Genomic DNA, 17,570 nt, shown 5'->3' on the forward strand with positions numbered 1-17,570 from the left:
AGGGTGAGTGAGCTTGTGAGGAATGGCTTTGGTTTTAGAAAAGAGGAGGTGACGTTTTTGCCTGACGAGGTATGGAGCGGGGAGGGGGGGTGTTGGGACTTGGCGAGTGGAGAGAAGAGTGAGGGCAGCTTAGTCGGGTTGCTGACCATCGGGTAATGGTTCTTGGCTGGGGGCCATTTTATCTCCCAGAGGACACATGGTAGTTTCTGGAGACATTTTTATTTGTTACAACTGGGGAGGGTTGGTGCTGGGATCTAGTGGGTAGAGGCCAGGGAGGCTGCCGAACACCCTAGCACCCACGGGACAGCCCCCACCACAAAGATGATCCAGCCCCAAAGGTCAGCAGTGCCAAGGTTGAGAAACCCTGTCACAGGTCAGCAGCACATCTCAAACGTGTCTGAGGAGGGAAACCCTAAACTTCATAGCATACTCTGTGGAACATTATTGATGTGTTTAAAATCGCCCAGTAGCTCTTGCTCCAGAGCAGCCAGCCCTGTCTGAGTCTCGCAGCCGTTCCCCCCCATCCGCTGCAGCCTAGCGTACCCTTGGCTGTGATGGGTACACAGGAATGCTTTGCGGGTTGATCCGGTTGGAGACAGGATGAGTCTCCAGTCTTTTTAAAAAAATTTTAAATTTAACTTTATTTTTTTATACGTCAGGTTCTTATTAGTTATCCATTTTATACATATTAGTGTATATATGTCAATCCCAATCTCCCAGTGCTCCAGTCTTAACATTGGCGAAGGTGACAAAGCCGTTCCATTTCTTACCAGGATCCGAGTTTTGCCTTCAGAGAGATCTTGCCACACTCTCCGTTGTGGCTTTTGTGGTCCTTGCTGGTTATTGTCTGATCACTCCAGTAATGCCTTCCCAGTAATTGTCAGCCTCTGAAAATTGGCCAGTCCTGATACGTTTCCACCTGGTCTCTTCTGCCTCTTGATTGCCTGACCCTGAAAGGTCACTGTGGGCAGCCGTACTTAATAGTTTGGATCTATGCAGGATTCTGGGCAGAGCTGTCTTTTTTTTAGCTTTCTTTGGAGTAGGTGGCATCGTGAAGCTGCTTCTTCCAGCCTATTGATTTTTAGAAAGTGTTCATTGCTACTTCGGGTGGAGGAACGTTTGCAAATGAGATGATCTCAAAGCATCCTTAAGGGGAAGAGGAAGATGAAGGTGTGGTTAGCTCTTCTGTCACAGAAGTGAAGCCAAGAGCCTAACGGGGAGAGTCCACAGGATGTAGGAGGAAGTGTTGGCACCGAGCACATCATTTAACTTCTCTGAACTGCAGTTTTCTTGTAATCAAGACAACCACTGGGATATTTGCAGTTCACAGAGTGTCCTTTGTACATGCATCATCTCATTTAATTCTCCAGCACTACATGCTGTAACTGCTCCCTGTTTGTAGGAGTGGAATTGAGACCTGTTTTCATCTTGTGTTTTTTTTTTTTTTTTTTGCGGTACGCGGGCCTCTCACTGTTGTGGCCTCTCCCATTGAGGACCACAGGCTCCGGATGCGCAGGCTCAGCGGCCATGGCTCACGGGCCCAGCTGCTCCGCGGCATGTGGGATCTTCCCGGACCGGGGCACGAACCCGTGTCCCCTGCATCGGCAGGCGGACTCTTAACCACTGCGCCTCCAGGGAAGCCCTCAGCTTGTGTTTTCAACAGACAAATTCCTTGAGTCCAAATCTTGTGCTGTCCCCACCACAACTCGGATGGAGCCAGGTGCCCACTGAGATCTCTTTGAATGTCAGTATAGTCCGGTTTTGTATGGAAGGTTGTAAAAGTCCCTGAGATTTCTGAACTTTCAGCTGGACTCTTTAGTGATGCGTCTCAAATTATGAAGGGTGTTTTGTGAAACTTGAGACCATCTCACACACGTCTGATTCCTGCATTCCAAACTTCAAGACTGGCATCTTTCACCCAGCGTGTCTGTGTTAGTATGTGGTGTAGGTCGTATTTGTTTTTCTATGACATTCTGTTGATCAATCCACAGTTAGAATTAACAGTAGAATTCCAAGTATTTTTTCGGGAATTTCCCCCTTCATTACAACTGCTTTGACTGTTTTATTCCTGGAGAAACACAGTCTGATGGTAGATTTCACACATCCAAGGGGACTGCCTTCGCATTGTTTCTAGTGCTAAGAATACGTCAGAGATCTGCTCAGCTGCCTGAAGACTACCAGGCAAGCTCTGGCCTCTGTAAGGACCAGGTTAGGATAGGCTGGTCTCACCACATCCCTTTCTGTTGTTTAGTGTACTTTGGGCCACTCTGGCAGAGATGCTAACTGCAGGGGACCTTCAGAAACGCAGCATGTAGGTTGATCTTTCACTGCCCAAAACTCTTTAGACTTTGATTCACTTCTTCCGGGGTCCTTCCTGTATTCATTCTCTCTCTCTCTCTCTCTCTCTCTCTCTCTCTCTCTCTCTCTCTCTCTCTCTCCCTCTCCCTCTCTCTCCCTCTCTCTCCCTCTATCATTTTACAGTAAAAATTTTTTGTTGTGGTAGTAAAATGCACATAACATAAAATATACCATCTTAGCCGTTTAAGTGTACAGTTCAGTAGTGTTAAGCACATTCACATTACTGGGTAACCAACCCCCATAACTCTTTTCAACTTACACAACTGCAACTCTGTACCCACTAAACAACTCCCTACTCCCCCCTCCCTCCAGCCTCTGGGAACTCCCCTTCTACTCTGTCTCTATGAACTTGAAATTTGTCCTTTTGTGACTGGTGTATTTCACTTAGCATGATGTCCTTGGGGTTCATCCGTGTTACAGTACCCTGTTCTCTCTTTCAGATCAACCCGTTCACATTTGGCAGCCGGGTTCTTAGACAAAAAGTACTTTTTAAAAAGTACTTAGAAGAGAAGTACTTTAACTAATTTTCTTTTCTTAGACTCACAGAAAGTCCAGGCTGGTGAAAACAGGTGTGGATCTTGCCAGAACCTCCCAGGGTCTTGGTTAGAGTTCATCCGGTTCTGACAATGATGGCAGCTCATGGGTGTCGCATGACAGATGGCATCATTATGCCAAGAGCCACCTTAGGGCCGGACGACCTGTTGACCTACAGTGTCCCCTTGGGAGCTGGAAGAACTGCAGCTGAGTGTGTGAGGCCCAGGGAGAGACAGAGCTCTGAGTCTCTGGCAGGTGCTGGTGGGATGGTAGGGCACTTCCCTTGGGATTTGCTGGCTCAGCTCTGGTCTTAATGATCAGCTGGATCAATGTTCTCAAATGCCAGTTGACAAACTGCCTTTGCTGGCAGGCCAGGCCCTCTTAACCTGTTGCTCGACTTCCTTTGCCACACGTGGGTTTGGCTTCTGGTGCTGAAGGTCATGAGATTTTGTTAGAGCGTTACTGAAGTGAGACAGTTGTGAAACCAGCGTTATATTGTTTCTGCTGATATGAGCCCACGTGTCTGTTTTTCGCATCTGGTGAGCCTGATTGCTTTTTCTAGCCTGGGATTTTGTCTTGGAGAGATTCCTAGTGAAATACCGTCCACAGCCTTCTTCCGTGGAGGAGGATAGCTAAGGGTTTGGTGCCGAAAGACTGGAAGAGAAAGCTGGACGATGAGAAATGAAATCGGGGCTGTTGACGTGTGTCTTTGTGGTACAGTGGGCTGGTCTTGGGCTGATCACTGACCAGCCGTGTGATGACTTGGACAAGTCCCTCCATCACCTGAAGAATGGGGACAGTGGGTTCTGCCTTGCCCTCTCATGGGATCGGAGGATCCCACGGAAAAGTGTTGATCACTGTGCTCTGTACATGGTAATGTGGTATCCTGTCTTCAAGCAGTGTGAGCACCATTGTAACGTGATTAAAACCCACTCTGGTAGGTTGAAGGGGGCCCTAGTGGCCACTTCCCATGGCAGTGACTATTTACAAGTTCACTGGCGTTTAGGTGACTTGAGTGTGGCGAGTCCCCCATCCTGCTCTGCACAGACCACCCACCCTCCCCTCCTTGATTTGCCACACAAATGAGTGGTTTCCAGAGTGGCCTGAGATACTCCCACAGAGACCTCGACCACTAGCTTCTCTGAATTACTGTGGTTGCTATACATTTTTAAGTAATTTTATATACTTTTTAAAAGCTAACTTTGAGCTTTAAAGCCCGGTGAGCCAGGGATATCTCCAGATGGAGGAAAAAAATCAGTTTGCTCTCTCCCCAACCTGTAGCCACTAGGGCCATAACCGTTGGCCTTTCCACACGCATTTCTAGTCTCTTTAGATAGAGTCACAAGAGGTTGGAGCTAGCTAAGTATGACAGTAAGCTCCTAGAGGCCATAAAATATGGCTTCTAATTTTTCTCTCCATGTCCAAGCACAGTTTTCAACAAGCTCTTAATAAATCCTTGAATCTCCTAACAGTTAGAAGATGTCACTTGGAGGGACCATACCAAAGAAGAGTGTAGAATATGGGGCCAGTGAGCTCAAAAGCTTTGCAATTAGCATGGCAGGAATCGAGCCCCCAGGTGAATGCATCAGTCACAACAGGGGCTACATCAGAGCGGGTAGGTGGGCCACTCCAGATCTGTCTCCACTGTGAGAGTGTGGATTACACCGGCAGCACAGCAGAACGAGCGGAATAGCGATCGGTGACTTAGGTACATTCAAAGGATGTTGTAGAAATCTTGAAGTAGATTTCTATCGTACAGAGAATTTTCCTTATCTACACCACTGGATTTACCCGTCCTCCGTTCCCCACGTTTACTCCATCCCTGGCGTCTACTCAGTTTTCAGGCAAATCAAGGTCAGAATGAAGAGGAGATTTGGAGGGAAGTAAGCTAGATATTCAGGCTCCTGCAGTAATAGTCAATTATCGAATTCTCCAGAAGCGCCAACTCCTCTATTGTGAACTCCTCAGTTTTTAAGTATCTTTAGAAATCAGGTGATTCAGCGTTGGCCACAGCCAGCTGGCTATTTCCTGCTTTCTTATAAAAATCAGATGGTGAGATCTCAGGAGCTGGCTGGGGTTGTTAAAAGATAATCTTAAGCATTTTAACACACATTATTCTTCATGCAGCTATGAGCCTTAACAGCCTCGAATCGGAATAGGACAGGAATCACACAGAAGAGAACTCAGCTTGCTGCCATCATCCTGCAGCCCTGAGACCCCGGCCAGATCTCCTGCTGTCCTGCGCAACTCCTGGCCACTCAGAGGCCACAGCAGCCGGAGCTGAGGATCAGGGCTGCAGGAAAAGCCATAGCTGAGATGCATTATCCTCACTTACTCTGAGTAGAGTGGATCCGAACCACAATAAAACAAAAGTTTTATCATTTACATCAAGGTTCATTCTGTGCGTTTTCTGACACGTTTGACATTATTTTGATGTATTTGTGTGCTGTAGCACTTTTCTTCCTCCTTCTCTACGCCTCACCAGCCATGTAACATGTCCCCATACCTGGTGTGCTCTTTGTACCTCTGGGGACGAAACGTTGGTCAACAGAATGTGTCACTGGCATTTTTCCTTGTTAACAGTATTGTTCCCCTGCATCACTAGAGACCCTGATGGACTCTAGAAACATTCATCAGGTAGTCCTTCAGATTTCTTATTCTGTGTGTGTGTGTCCGTGTTTGCCAAACTTACAAACTTATCATTTAGACCAACTTTTTAATTTTTTTTAACGCTGAAGGTGATTGATGATGCATTAACCGGTATCATTTGCCACGTTCTATCTTGGAGAAAGTAATTTATGCTGCCTGTTGGGCTGGCTGTAGGAACAATTTTGACTAAGTGCTTTCTAACATTAATCTAAACCAATCCTTGATTTAGAATCACCTCCTTTCTACTCCAAGACCGGCTTGGTTATAAAGTTTTTCACTGGGTGTCTTAAAACAGTGAAAATGCTTGTCTATAAATGTAGTAAAGTGTCATTGTGATACATTAATCTTTCGTCTTTTCTTGCCTCTCCTGTTACAGGACTGTGAGTGGTAACATATCTGAAAAGTGTTTTATGGGATATGGGGTGCAACATTTTAAGCCAAGGAATTGAAAACGGGATATGAAACAAGAAGACGGGAGGGAGGGAGTTGATCAAGGTCATATCTGTATAATAAGAATTTGGTGGTAGAAAAGCCAGGAAAGGCAAGCTCGCATTTATAATGGGCAGGTGGCACTAGGAAGTGGTGAAAAACCTGCTGATCTCAGAAGACATGGATGGGAGTTCTTTGCCTCATAAAGTCATAAAATTATGAAGAAATTAGCGGAAGTTATAAGCTATGATGTTGAGCATCTGATGTGGCCATTTTGTTTACCTGCAGACGATTTCAGTGCCCAAGAGGGAGCAGGGTTAGGACAGTAACCTGAATACCCACATGGACGGGTTATGCACGTTGAAATATGAAGCCCATTCATCATAAAACAAGACTAACGGTTTTTAAAGATACATTTTCAGAGGGTGTAAATAATGCGTAATTGAGAAAGTGTCCTGAGGCCATTTTGAAGGATGTGTTTGGAGGAAGCGTTGTTTTCTGAGTGCTGCTGAGTGAGTGTAGACAAGCTCGCCCTCACGCTGGTTTCTCTTCTGTTTCAGCACATCAGGTCCACCCCTCTGGCCGGGCAGCACCTTCTTCAAGAGAAATGGAGCCCTTCTACAAGGTAGGTCTCTGACAGCCCCCCCTCCCCCTCCCCCATCCCCACACTACTCCTTCGCTCCTGGTGTCTGTCGGGAGAGTTCTGTCTGCTGCAGAGCGGGCCCTCTGTGACTGCTGTGGGATGGCTCTGTTTGTCCAGTTCTCTTTATTTCTTCCTACTGACGTCTCCTGGTTGATATGAACTGTTAATCTGAGATAAGACGGCTTCTTTGGTCTGTTGTCACTGGTCAGATTCCAGAAGTGGTCGGCTTGCTTTGGTGAAATTGGAATTACGTGGCAGTTAGGATGCAACGATAGCATCAATTGGACTGGTAAAATCAAACCCTATCGCGGATTTCCAGTGCCTGGGCTGTGAGGAATGCTGGGGGTGTTCTGGCACTTGGGTCATCGTGGAGATCCACCTGTTGCTTGCTGTACCCTGACGTCCACGTGTGCCTGGAAGGGTGACTGCGGTTTGTTCTGAGGCTCAGAGTTCAGACGCCCTCCCTCATCCCTGCAGGCGTCATTTGCAGGGGGGCATTCTTTCTGCTGTCCAGTCCATCCTCAGCTGCCTTGCGCGACTTCCTGTCCAATGCACTCAAGGAATTCAAACCGCCTTTCATCTCTACTTTTGCTGTCAAGTTTCTTTAAAAATGGCCAAAGTCGAAGAAGAACACAGAGCTAAAAATAGCAATGAGATGCACTCTAACTACTTGGAGAAAGTACTTTGGGGAGATGTCTGCTCTGCAGATCAGCTGGAATTGGCTGGCCCCCAAGTGTCTTCTGACTTCCCTTCCTCATTAGCCTCTCTTGATTGGCTGGGTGTCAGAGTGGCACAACTGGCCCAAAGCAGATGGATTTGGTTTTGCCAAGAGCTTTGAAACTGTACTGGGCTTAGGGTGAGGAGTTTCAGTGCATCTTGGTTGGTTTAGAGCTGTTACGCCTCTTTTCCCTAAAAGTTACACGCCCGGGGCCAGCCATGTGTGTGAAGGAGTAGGATATATATGTAGCTAAGAAAAGAGGCATTTATCTTCAGGTTTCCAGAGTAGCTCAAACAATTGTGAGAGATGTCATCACATTTGTGCTATTGTTTTCAAGGCCATACAATTGTATGTTGTCTTTTTAATAGCCTGTGAAATCGGGAACTTCAGAATTCCTTTACATCTTTGCTTGGTCCGGGTGAAATTTAGGTAGGTAGGTCTGATTAATCCTAATTTTAATGACCATCATAAATATCCTAAATATTTAAGAAAAAAAGGGAACTCCCTCCACTCTCAAAAATTAATACATAATTTTAAAAAAGTCTATTCTGTTCTCCCTTCAGAAAGTGTAAATGGAGACCTATTATGAGGAGCCTTTGGGTTTTTGCAAGTGGATTTCAAAGTTATGTGCATCCTTATTTTTCCTCTAGATCTGTAGCAATGGTATGAATATCATTCATGGTTGGATTATTTTCACAAAAGGCATTTTATTTACCTAGAGCATTTTCTTATAGGATTTTTATTCATTAAGTTCCACATTAGGGAAGATTTGCTCTAAGCATGTTAGTTTTGGGTTATTTCTGCAGGACAGAAGCATGAGGGAAAAATTGGTAAGGTTTATGAAATTGAGTGATTTCACCATGAGATTCTGTCTCATGGGTGGTAGACTTTTTTTCTTTTCTCATAGGGTTAACCATTCTCCTAATTACTCTAGGCATTGAGAACTAAATTATTACAGATTTCAGATGCTTCTTGAATCCACATCCAATTCAATACATCCCATTTACTTTTTATGTACATGTTAAAATCAGAAGTATCGTGGTGAGAATTCTGGAGTGTGGGTGGGGATTTGCTAATGTTTTTTTTCCTGTTGTGTTTCTGCATTTGCTGTATCTGTATAGAGGGTTCACGAGACACTTACATTGTAATAAGGTTTTTTAAACTCTGTGTGTGTTCTTCTGAATTATTATTTTTTTAACTTTATTTTATTGATGTATAGTTGATTTACAATGTTGTGTCAGTTTCTGCTGTACAGCAAAGTGATTCAGTTTTATATATATATATATCTTTTTTATATTCTTTTCCATTATAGTTTATCACAGGATATTGAATTCAGTTCCCTGTGCTATACAATAGGACCTTGTTGTATATCCATTCGATGTATCATGGTTTGCCTCTGCTAATCCCAAACTCCCATTCCATCCCCCTCCCACCCCTCCTCCCCCTTGGCAACCACCGTCTGTCCTCTATGTCTGTGAGTCTGCTTCTGTTTCATAGATAAGTTCATTTGTGTCATATTCTTGTGTTCCTCTGGCGGGCAGTACTGGCTTATCAAGAAGTTGCTGATGCCCACGAACAAAAGTTTTACAGTAAAGATACTGGCATAGAAAGAAGGGAGCTGCCCAGTCATGGCAGAGGAAGGTTTAGTTTAGAATCAAGTAGAAGAAAATGTAGCTGATTTATGCTCACACTCTCACCTTTATACTTTGTATTTTCAATGTATGTCCACATTTTTTCTTTATGTCTAAAGCGAGCAGGAGGATGTTTGTCTAGATAATCAGACTAGGAAAGAGCTCTGTTAATAGGTTCCAGCCACAAGGATTGGGAGTGCAGGCCAGGAGGATCCCCTAAAAAACCCAGTTCCTAGAAGCAGGGTAGTAGGTGAAGCTTGGTCACACAGTGACACAGGGACCCAGCAACCGGCCAGCAAAGCCCAGCTGCGACCGTGGGCCCTGACCACAAGCAGAACTGGCGAAACCGGACTGCACGGGGCCGGGGAGAACCTGCTCTGTGAAGTCACCCTACGGGTTGAGACTAAAAGAACCCAAAAGCAGCAAAATGAGCAGATGTGCCCCATTCCTTCGAGGACAGAGCCTTGTTTTTGACAGGAGGGAGGGAACGTGGGCCTGTCACTTCTTGGGAGAGTTGACACTTGTACAAGGCCTTAAAAAGTAAATAGATGGGAGTGGTGCCAGGAGGGAAACAACCAGAGCACATGGGCACGAGAGGACCACAGGTAGAGAGAGCGATGGGGACTCTATGGGGTGGATGCAGAAATGAGGGCTTTGCGGGCACTTTGGAATAATGACATCATCACGCACTCCAAGATGTTTTTCAGAAGAAAGCTGAGATTTCCAAAGAGGAAGTAATGGAAGGTAAAACCTGAAATCAGTGGAACAGAATGACCTAATTGGTACAGTGGGGAACCGATGTGTATTGTCTAATAGTTGTTTGCTTTATAAGCTGTTGAGCAGAGAGGTAGTATAGTTCTTTTTTTCCAGCGTAAAACCAATTGCAAGAATTAACCGGAAGCACTCAGGGTCCTGTTGAGGGCGGCCTCTGGGTTTCGGTTCTTGCAGATTCACTGGCAAGAGGGCCTGCTGAATCGTCTTGCAGTTTTGAGGATAATGGGGTAAGATTTGGTTTGGATTACAGCAGGCATGGGTACTTAACATAATTGGTCATTTCATCAATTCACAGTATTTATTTTATTTTAAATGCCATTTAGGCTGCTAGAGACATTTTAGTATGTTAGCAGTTTCAGTGGGTAGAGAGCACTTCAGATCTTGTACAATAGTAACCTAGCTGATTGCCAGAAGGGGACAAACCCTTCGTTAAAAGGGGACCCAGGATGGGGCCCAACAGCTGAGTGTGGCTTATTCAGAGGCCTCAGGAGTGGCCAGCTGACAGGTGTCCCCAACTGTCTCCTCTGCCTGTCTCTGTGTGTCTTGGTGACAGTCTCTGTGTGTGAAATACATTTTTTTAACCATCTTTTTTTTTTTAATTTTTACTAGAGTATAGTTGATTTACAATGTCGTGTAAGTTTCAGGTGTACAGCAAAGTGAATCAGTTATACATATACACATAGCCACTCTTTTGTAGATTCTTTTCCCATATAGGCCATTACAGAGTATTGAGTAGACTGTCCTTGTGAAGTACATTTTAAAATTTCTTAGGTTATAATATCTCTTATTTTCTTAATTAAAAGAGTAAACTGGGCTTCCCTGGTGGCACAGTGGTTGAGAGTCCGCCTGCCGATGCAGGGGACACGGGTTCGTGCCCCGGTCTGGAAGGATCCCACATGCCGCAGAGCGGCTGGGCCCGTGAGCCATGGCAGCTGAGCCTGCGCGTCCGGAGCCTGTGCTCCGCAACGGGAGAGGCCACAACAGTGAGAGGCCCGCGTACCGCAAAAAAAAAAAAAAAAAAAAAAAAGAAGAGTAAACTATTGTAAGTTTTCTTCCAAACTCCCTGGCCCCAAACTCCCCCCTCTCCTTCTGCCACATAGACACACATATTCCCTTCACCCATCAAACTTAAAATTAGGTTACTTTATTTAAACATCACCCTTGGATGAATTATTTTAATGAGTCAGTGATTCCTAATTAAAGACATTCCTCACCTCTGGTCTGACCCTTCAGCGTCTGCCCCTGGAGGGTGCATCCCCCAGCCGCACATGGCATCGCTGCTCTTGCTCGCATCATTTCTTCTACTAAGAGTTGCTACGAGCTGCCGCCCATCCGATCCGCCACGTCTGCCCCACTTTGGCCTTCATAGGCTCTATAGGCCTCCAAGCTCCCCACGGAGTTCTGTTCAGAGAGAAGCTGCTGCCTGTACAGCTCTGAGCCAGCTGACCATCTGGGCCTACCCACACTGCCCCACCTGCAAGCATTTCATTAGTCTTTGTCTCTGTGTGTCAGGCACTGGATTAGGCTGGAACCTCCCTGGGAGGCCCAGGGACTGCCCCTCCACCACTGACCGCCCGTCCCGGGGTCAGACCACACGTCCCAACCCTTCTTGCAAAGCAGCTCAAGCCCTGATGCCACCACAGGTCATGCAGACCTGCCCAGTTAGCAACCCCCTGGCAGCCTTCCGGGCCCTCCCTCCACTTTTCTCCTCTCCATCCCTCCTGTATGGGGCCACTAATTATTATTAACTCTATTCCCATAGGATGCAGGGGTGGAATTCAAAGAAATTCCCTAGCACGCATAGCAGATGCTTATTTCTTTTCACTCCTGACAGCCCCCTGGATGAGCTAATGAAATGGAAAGAAGACCTTCCAGGCCTTTTCAGTGCACAGAGCAGGACTGAGCTGCCGCAGGCCCGAGAGCAGACAGGGGAAAGGAAACCAGCTCTTCTGCTGTCAGATGCACGTTGCCCCCACGAGCGCACAGATGTGCTCGCCACTGGTGTGACACATGCAGGAAGTTGATTATGCCCAGTAGATGACCTGCTTTGGGGAATGCCAGCTTCCCAAGTTCTAGGCCGGCTTCATGCACTTACTTTCCTGGGAGTCCTATTATGTACCGCCCACTCTCCACAACCCTTACGCCTTACCCTCTCCCGCAGCTCCGCAGTGGGTTTTTTCTGGTAAAATGTATGTAGTACCTCCCTTTGGTTGTGTTTGGGGCTGTGAAAGGCTCAGCAGCAAGTAGTCAGTATATCAGAAACGAGTTTTCGTGGAAAGGAGCCTTGGATTACCAGTGAGGGGACCTGGCTGTGGTCCCAACTCTGCCACTTGGTAAACTCTGACCTTGGGCAAAACTCAGGCATCCCTAGGGTTTCGTGTTCTTGCCTGTGAATTAAGGAGCGGACCTCAGGAGTGGCAGGGGTTTCCTGTGGATTACAGCTCTGATGAGCCATACTAACAACTTCTCTAAAGTGGGTCGAGGACTTTCCTGGTGGTCCGGTGCTTAAGACTCCGTGCTTCCACCGCAGGGTACACAGGTTTGATCCTTGGTTGGGGAAGATCCTGCATGCTGCGACCAAAAAAAAAAAAAGAAAAGAAAAAATGAAATATAGTAAAGTGGGTCAAAATGGTTTCGAGGCATAGCTCAGCGGGAGCAGTGCCACCTTCAGCCAGCAGTGTCAGCGGATGGCCCACGGAGAGGAAACAGGGTGACGGCTCCCTGGGTGTATCTTGACCCTTGAACAAACCCTTTCTCGTGGATCGTAGGGAGGCAACATACTACAGATTTGGACAACTTGGAAAGGACCCATCTTGGCCTCGTGGGCACCTGGCTTAACCCTCTCTGTGGGGGTAATAATAAACATGCTTGCCGTATGGGGTTCCTATAGGGCTCAATGAATTCATATCAGTAAAGCCCTGAGAACAGGCTAAATTCCCAGAGTCAGTTATTATAACATTTTACAAAACTATGAATCTTAGGAAAGCAGGGCTAACATCCTCTGAACGTGGTGTCCCTGTGTTATTTCTCTTCTCTGCTAAAATTTCCCTTGTCCATTTGTTGGGCCTACTGATTCTCAGAACAGGGCAAAAGACGGGATAGCCCGGATCCTTTTGGATTTATACGTGGATCTGAAAGACAACTTGTTCAACTCTTTATATCAGATTCCTTTCAAATAGGACTGCTTCCTTGTGAGGTTCCCCCAGCTCACAAAGACTGAGTTATACCCCTTGCTGTACAGTTGTACATAGCCAACAGGTGCATAGATAACCACGCAGAAAAGCACGGATTCAGCACCACGGCAGCCCAGCTTTAAATCCCTCTCTCTTTGGGCACCAGCTGTTTGACCTTGGGCCTCAGTTTCAGTTGTCTGTAAAATGGGGCTACGAGTTGTGCTCCCCAGAATCTTGGCAGAGATTAAAGGAGGGTGTGAACGTGGAAACATTTGTCCAGTCCAGTGCCTGGCCTGGCACCTCACAGACACTTAATAAGGAGTGGAGTTAACCTTTGACTCTGTGCCCGTTAATCCTGGCCAGTGTATTCAGGGTGAAAGGTTCCAAAATTCCTTAAAGGAGCCGTCTCCCAGCAAAAGCCCCTCCTGTGCGTGATGTCCACGCACACTGCCAGCCTCGCCAGTGTTTCCTTTCTGATGGAACCAGGGTGTCTGCGTGGCCTGGGTCTCTAGTCCAGGCGCTTCCTTCTTTCTGTCCATCAACACACAGACTGAAGGCTTTGTTCGGTTTACCCTGCCCCTCCCCTACATTGCTTTCCCATTTGGTTGCCGCCTCTGGGCTCTTTGGCTTCTTTCATCTAATCTACTCCACAAGCTGACTCTTTTGTCCATTTTGCAAAGAGGGCATCCGCCTAATGCATAAATCTCTTGATTCTTGCCCCCAGGCACACCCGTTTCAAAAAAAAAAAAAGCAACAGTAATAACAGAAAGGAAACAAAAAAAAAACCTCTCTACTTTCCCCCCAGTGCTAATTGCCTTCTGTCTTTGTTTGGCCTGCAGAAGCCCTTTGGTTTTTCGGAGGAGCTCTTATCTCTTGGCCTGTTTGTCTTATTGTTCTGCCCTGAGTTATTTGTAAAGATATTTATGTAATACAGTAGTAAAGTCACCTGCCTATTTTTGTTTACCATCGAGTGAAGTTAAACGGCTGCTGCTCTGTTCTTCTCATCACTCAGGTTCTGTGCGGTCACTGAGAACATGCTCTTAAGTTACTTAAAAACTGTAAGGAAATGCAGTTTTATTTTATTTTTACCCCCATCGTTTTTTTTATTGAAGTGTAGTTGTTGTACAATATTATATGTTACAGGTGCACAGTATAGTGCTTCACAATATTTAAAGCTTATACTCCATTTATAGTTATTAGAAAGCATTGGCTGTATTCCCTGTGCTATACAGTATATTCTTGTAGTTTATTTTGTACCTAATAGTTTATACGTCTTAATCCCCTCCCGCCTTTCCTCTCCCCGCTGGTAACCATTGGTTTGTTCTCTACACCCGAGTCTGCTTCTTTTTGTTATATTCACTAGCTGGTTGTATTTTTCAGATTTCACATGTAAGTAATACAGTATTTGTCTTTGTCTGACTCAGGAAATGCAATTTTAAAAGAAGCCTTTGATAGAATTCTGACCTTCACTGTTTTTTTTCCCCCCTTAATTTATTATTATTTATTTATTTATTTTTCGCTGTGTTGGGTCTTCGTTGCTGTGTGTGGGCTTTCTCTAGTTGTGGCGAGCGGGGGCTACTCTTCATTGCGGTGTGCAGGCTTCTCATCACGATGCCTTCTCTTGTTGCGGAGCACAGGCTCTAGGCGCGTGGGCTTCAGTAGTTGTGGCATGTGGGCTTCAGTAGTTGTGGCTCACAGGCTCTAGAGCGCAGGCTCAGTAGTTGTGATGCACGGACTTAGTTGCTCCGCGGCATGTGGGATCTTCCCAGACCAGGGCTCGAACCCGTGTCCGCTGCATTGGCGGGCAGATTCTTAACCACTGTGCCACCAGGGAAGCCCCTCACTGTCTCTTGGGAATCCAGATTTGCCCCAACTTCCCAGTGTCTGCAGCCTGACATGGACTCTCCACCAGCCAGATAGCCTGTGTTTTCCTATCTGACTTTAATTTCAGCCAGTCTCTGTACCATTGTCCATAGAAACCCTTTTCATGAAAATCCAGTGTTGTACTCGGCCCTGTAGACAGAAGTAGGGAAGCCAGCAGGAACTGCCAGCTTTACCAGGGACCTGGCATTGAGCGCTTCCTCTGGGCCAGGCCCCTGCCGGGTGGGTGGGTGCAAGCTGGTTCTGCTGTTTCCAGAGGAAGGTGGAAACTGGGGCAGGAGTTTAGGAGATGGAGGGCAGGGCCGGAGAGGGAGTTTTAGAAGTTGTCAATCCAGAAATGACCGTGGAAGTTACGAGCCTACATGAGATTTTCAGGGGGTTATAGAATGAAGAAGAGGGGAAAGCTCCATGTTGAAGACCTAGATTTGTGATAGAAAGAGGAGTGCAGCTGACAGCAAGCAACCATGGCATCAAAGAAGCCGCTCAGTCAGAAACTGGAGGAAATCACTGAAATGAAGGGAAAGAGTTTCAGAGAGAGGGGACTGGGCAAGAGCATCCACTCTGCAGAGAAGCCAGTGGGGGCGTGGGGGGGATGGATGGGGCTGAAGAAAAGCCACCTGTGGGCTCTGATGATTAAAGTGGCACTAGGGCCTTCGGGGCACGACCGCTAATCTTCTGTCTCTATGGACCTGCCTGTTCTGGACGTTTCACATAAATGGAATCAGACAGTAAGTGACCTTTTGTGTCTGGCTGTATATATTCTTTACACTATTCCTATGTTAGCTTTATGCCTTAGGTATAATTACTCCCGTTTTGCAGATGGGAAAAATAAGGCCTGGAGCAACTGTGCTGCTCAAGGTCACAGAGCCAGGATCAGAAACCTGGACTCACACTCATCTTTGGCTCAAAATGGCATCAGTATTTCTAAACAGCTTTGCACTTTAGGTGTTTAGACAGACAGTCTGCTGTGTTTTGCAAACTGGGGCTGGGGAGAATCCAGTTATAATGCTTAAAAGCAATTTATAACGACGAGACAAAAAGATGGAAGTGAATGCTTGTCTTCTTTTGTTTGAGTAGTTAAGAGGCTTCCTTTCTTCTTTTGTCCCCTCACATGACTATTGTAAACAGCTAACTTTAAGATATTTTAAAGGCTGAGGAAAGAGAAAGGGAAATCCTGAAATTAGTCATTCAAAGATTAATGCAATGAGAGGGCGTAATTCTTAACAGAATGAATATTTTATTTGAGTGTATCTGAATTTTGTACTAGGAAATAGAGAGATAAAGATAGTTTTACACAGATTACAACTCAGCAACAGGAATATTTCCTTATAGTTTAGTTTTTGGAGCATTTAAAAATGTTTTCCTTGTCTATTAAATTGTATCATATAGATGATAAAATAAAAAGATTAGACAACTTTGGATCGTATTGTACTGCAGAGCCTGCTTTTATCAAAGTGCTCAATCTTATTAAAATACAATTGAAAAAGTCAGCCCCCTTGAAGTCCTGTTTAACCGTGCGTGGATGGAAGTTTAGAAATATTTCAATACAATTGCCAAGAGGCTTGCAATGAAGAAGAATTTTTTAGAGTAGACGAAGGGAAATGTTCACATTACAGTTTCAGAAGTGAACTTGAAAGCATCCACCTGTAAACTGCAAGAGGTCAAGTTTGTGTTCTTGTTTGGTTCCCTTGACGACCAAAAGGTGTGGCTCAGAACTCCTGGGTAGTACTGGCTGCAGTGCATGTGATAGGTCAGGAGTGTATGGCTGTGTGTGTGTGTGTGTGGGTGTGTGTGTGTGTGTGTAGATGTGACTCCCCTGCCAACCCCCTGCCCCTCTTCCTCTGGTGTTTCCATCCCACAAAAGACGGTATGAGGATAAAAGACCTCAGTTTTCAATTCAGGCCTTCCTGGATCCATTCCCTGCCTTGCTGCCTAATTGCTGTCTGACTTTGGGAAAGTTATGTAAACTTCTTTGAACTGCTGTAAAATGCAAAAATACCAGTCTTGCAAGATGAGTATAATTATATGTGAAGGTTAGATGACAATCTGTGTATTGTCCCTGGCACTTAGTAGGTGCTGCAGGTGTAGCTGCCACGGCCACTACTTTCCCTCCAGGGGAGGCAGCGTGACTGGGAGAGAAGAGTATGGATCTCGGTGCTGGCCAGTCTTGGGTACAAAGGCCGACCTCTGCCGTCCACCAGCTGCGTGATTTCAAGCAGCTTATCCGATTGTTCGAGCCTTTCCAGCCAGTAAGACAGATAGTAGTGCTTCATGGGATTTTGTGAGAATTACAATCGTGTATGTACAGGGCTGGCACAGGGCCTGGTGATCATTGTGTTCAGTAAATAGGATTCATTATGTTTATGATAGCATTTCTGCGATTTCCTAAGGTTTTCAATTCCTTCCACCCCCAGACAACAACATAAAAAAAAAAAAATCCTTGCCCAGTTGAACTGATGTTATATCTTCAGGAATGTTTAAGACTGTTTTCAGCCTCTCTGAAGCTCCTGCTACATGAAGGCAAATGTCTACAAGATATGCACAGGAGGAGGAGAACTTGAGCCCTCACCAGCTGTTCTCACGGACGCTTTTGAGTGACTAAGATCTTGCAGAAATATGACACAGAAAAAGAAGTTTCCTTGGGGATGGTTTGGAATAGTTTGTGATCTGTATTCCTGTTTCTTCCTCTTAGTGTCTCGATGGTGCCAGAATACGAACTATTTGCAAAGACGCGTTTCAAAGATGGGAGGAGGGAGAGGGAGAGAAAGAAGGAGAGACAT

General features: G+C 45.8%; 1 protein-coding gene across 5 annotated transcripts in view; it reads left to right on the forward strand.

Annotated features, from left to right (window-relative positions):
* FOXN3 (forkhead box N3) overlaps nt 1–17,570 on the forward strand; it is a 402,468-nt gene that overhangs the window by 276,039 nt on the left and 108,859 nt on the right. For all 5 annotated transcript variants that reach the window (XM_060004071.1, XM_060004072.1, XM_060004074.1 and 2 more), the window contains one exon: nt 6,531–6,595. In XM_060004071.1, coding sequence (XP_059860054.1) covers nt 6,531–6,595 — 65 coding nt within the window. The remainder of the gene's footprint in view (nt 1–6,530; nt 6,596–17,570) is intronic.

Source organism: Delphinus delphis, chromosome 2, assembly GCF_949987515.2.
Source record: "Delphinus delphis chromosome 2, mDelDel1.2, whole genome shotgun sequence".
In the NCBI taxonomy this organism is placed as follows: domain Eukaryota; kingdom Metazoa; phylum Chordata; class Mammalia; order Artiodactyla; family Delphinidae; genus Delphinus; species Delphinus delphis.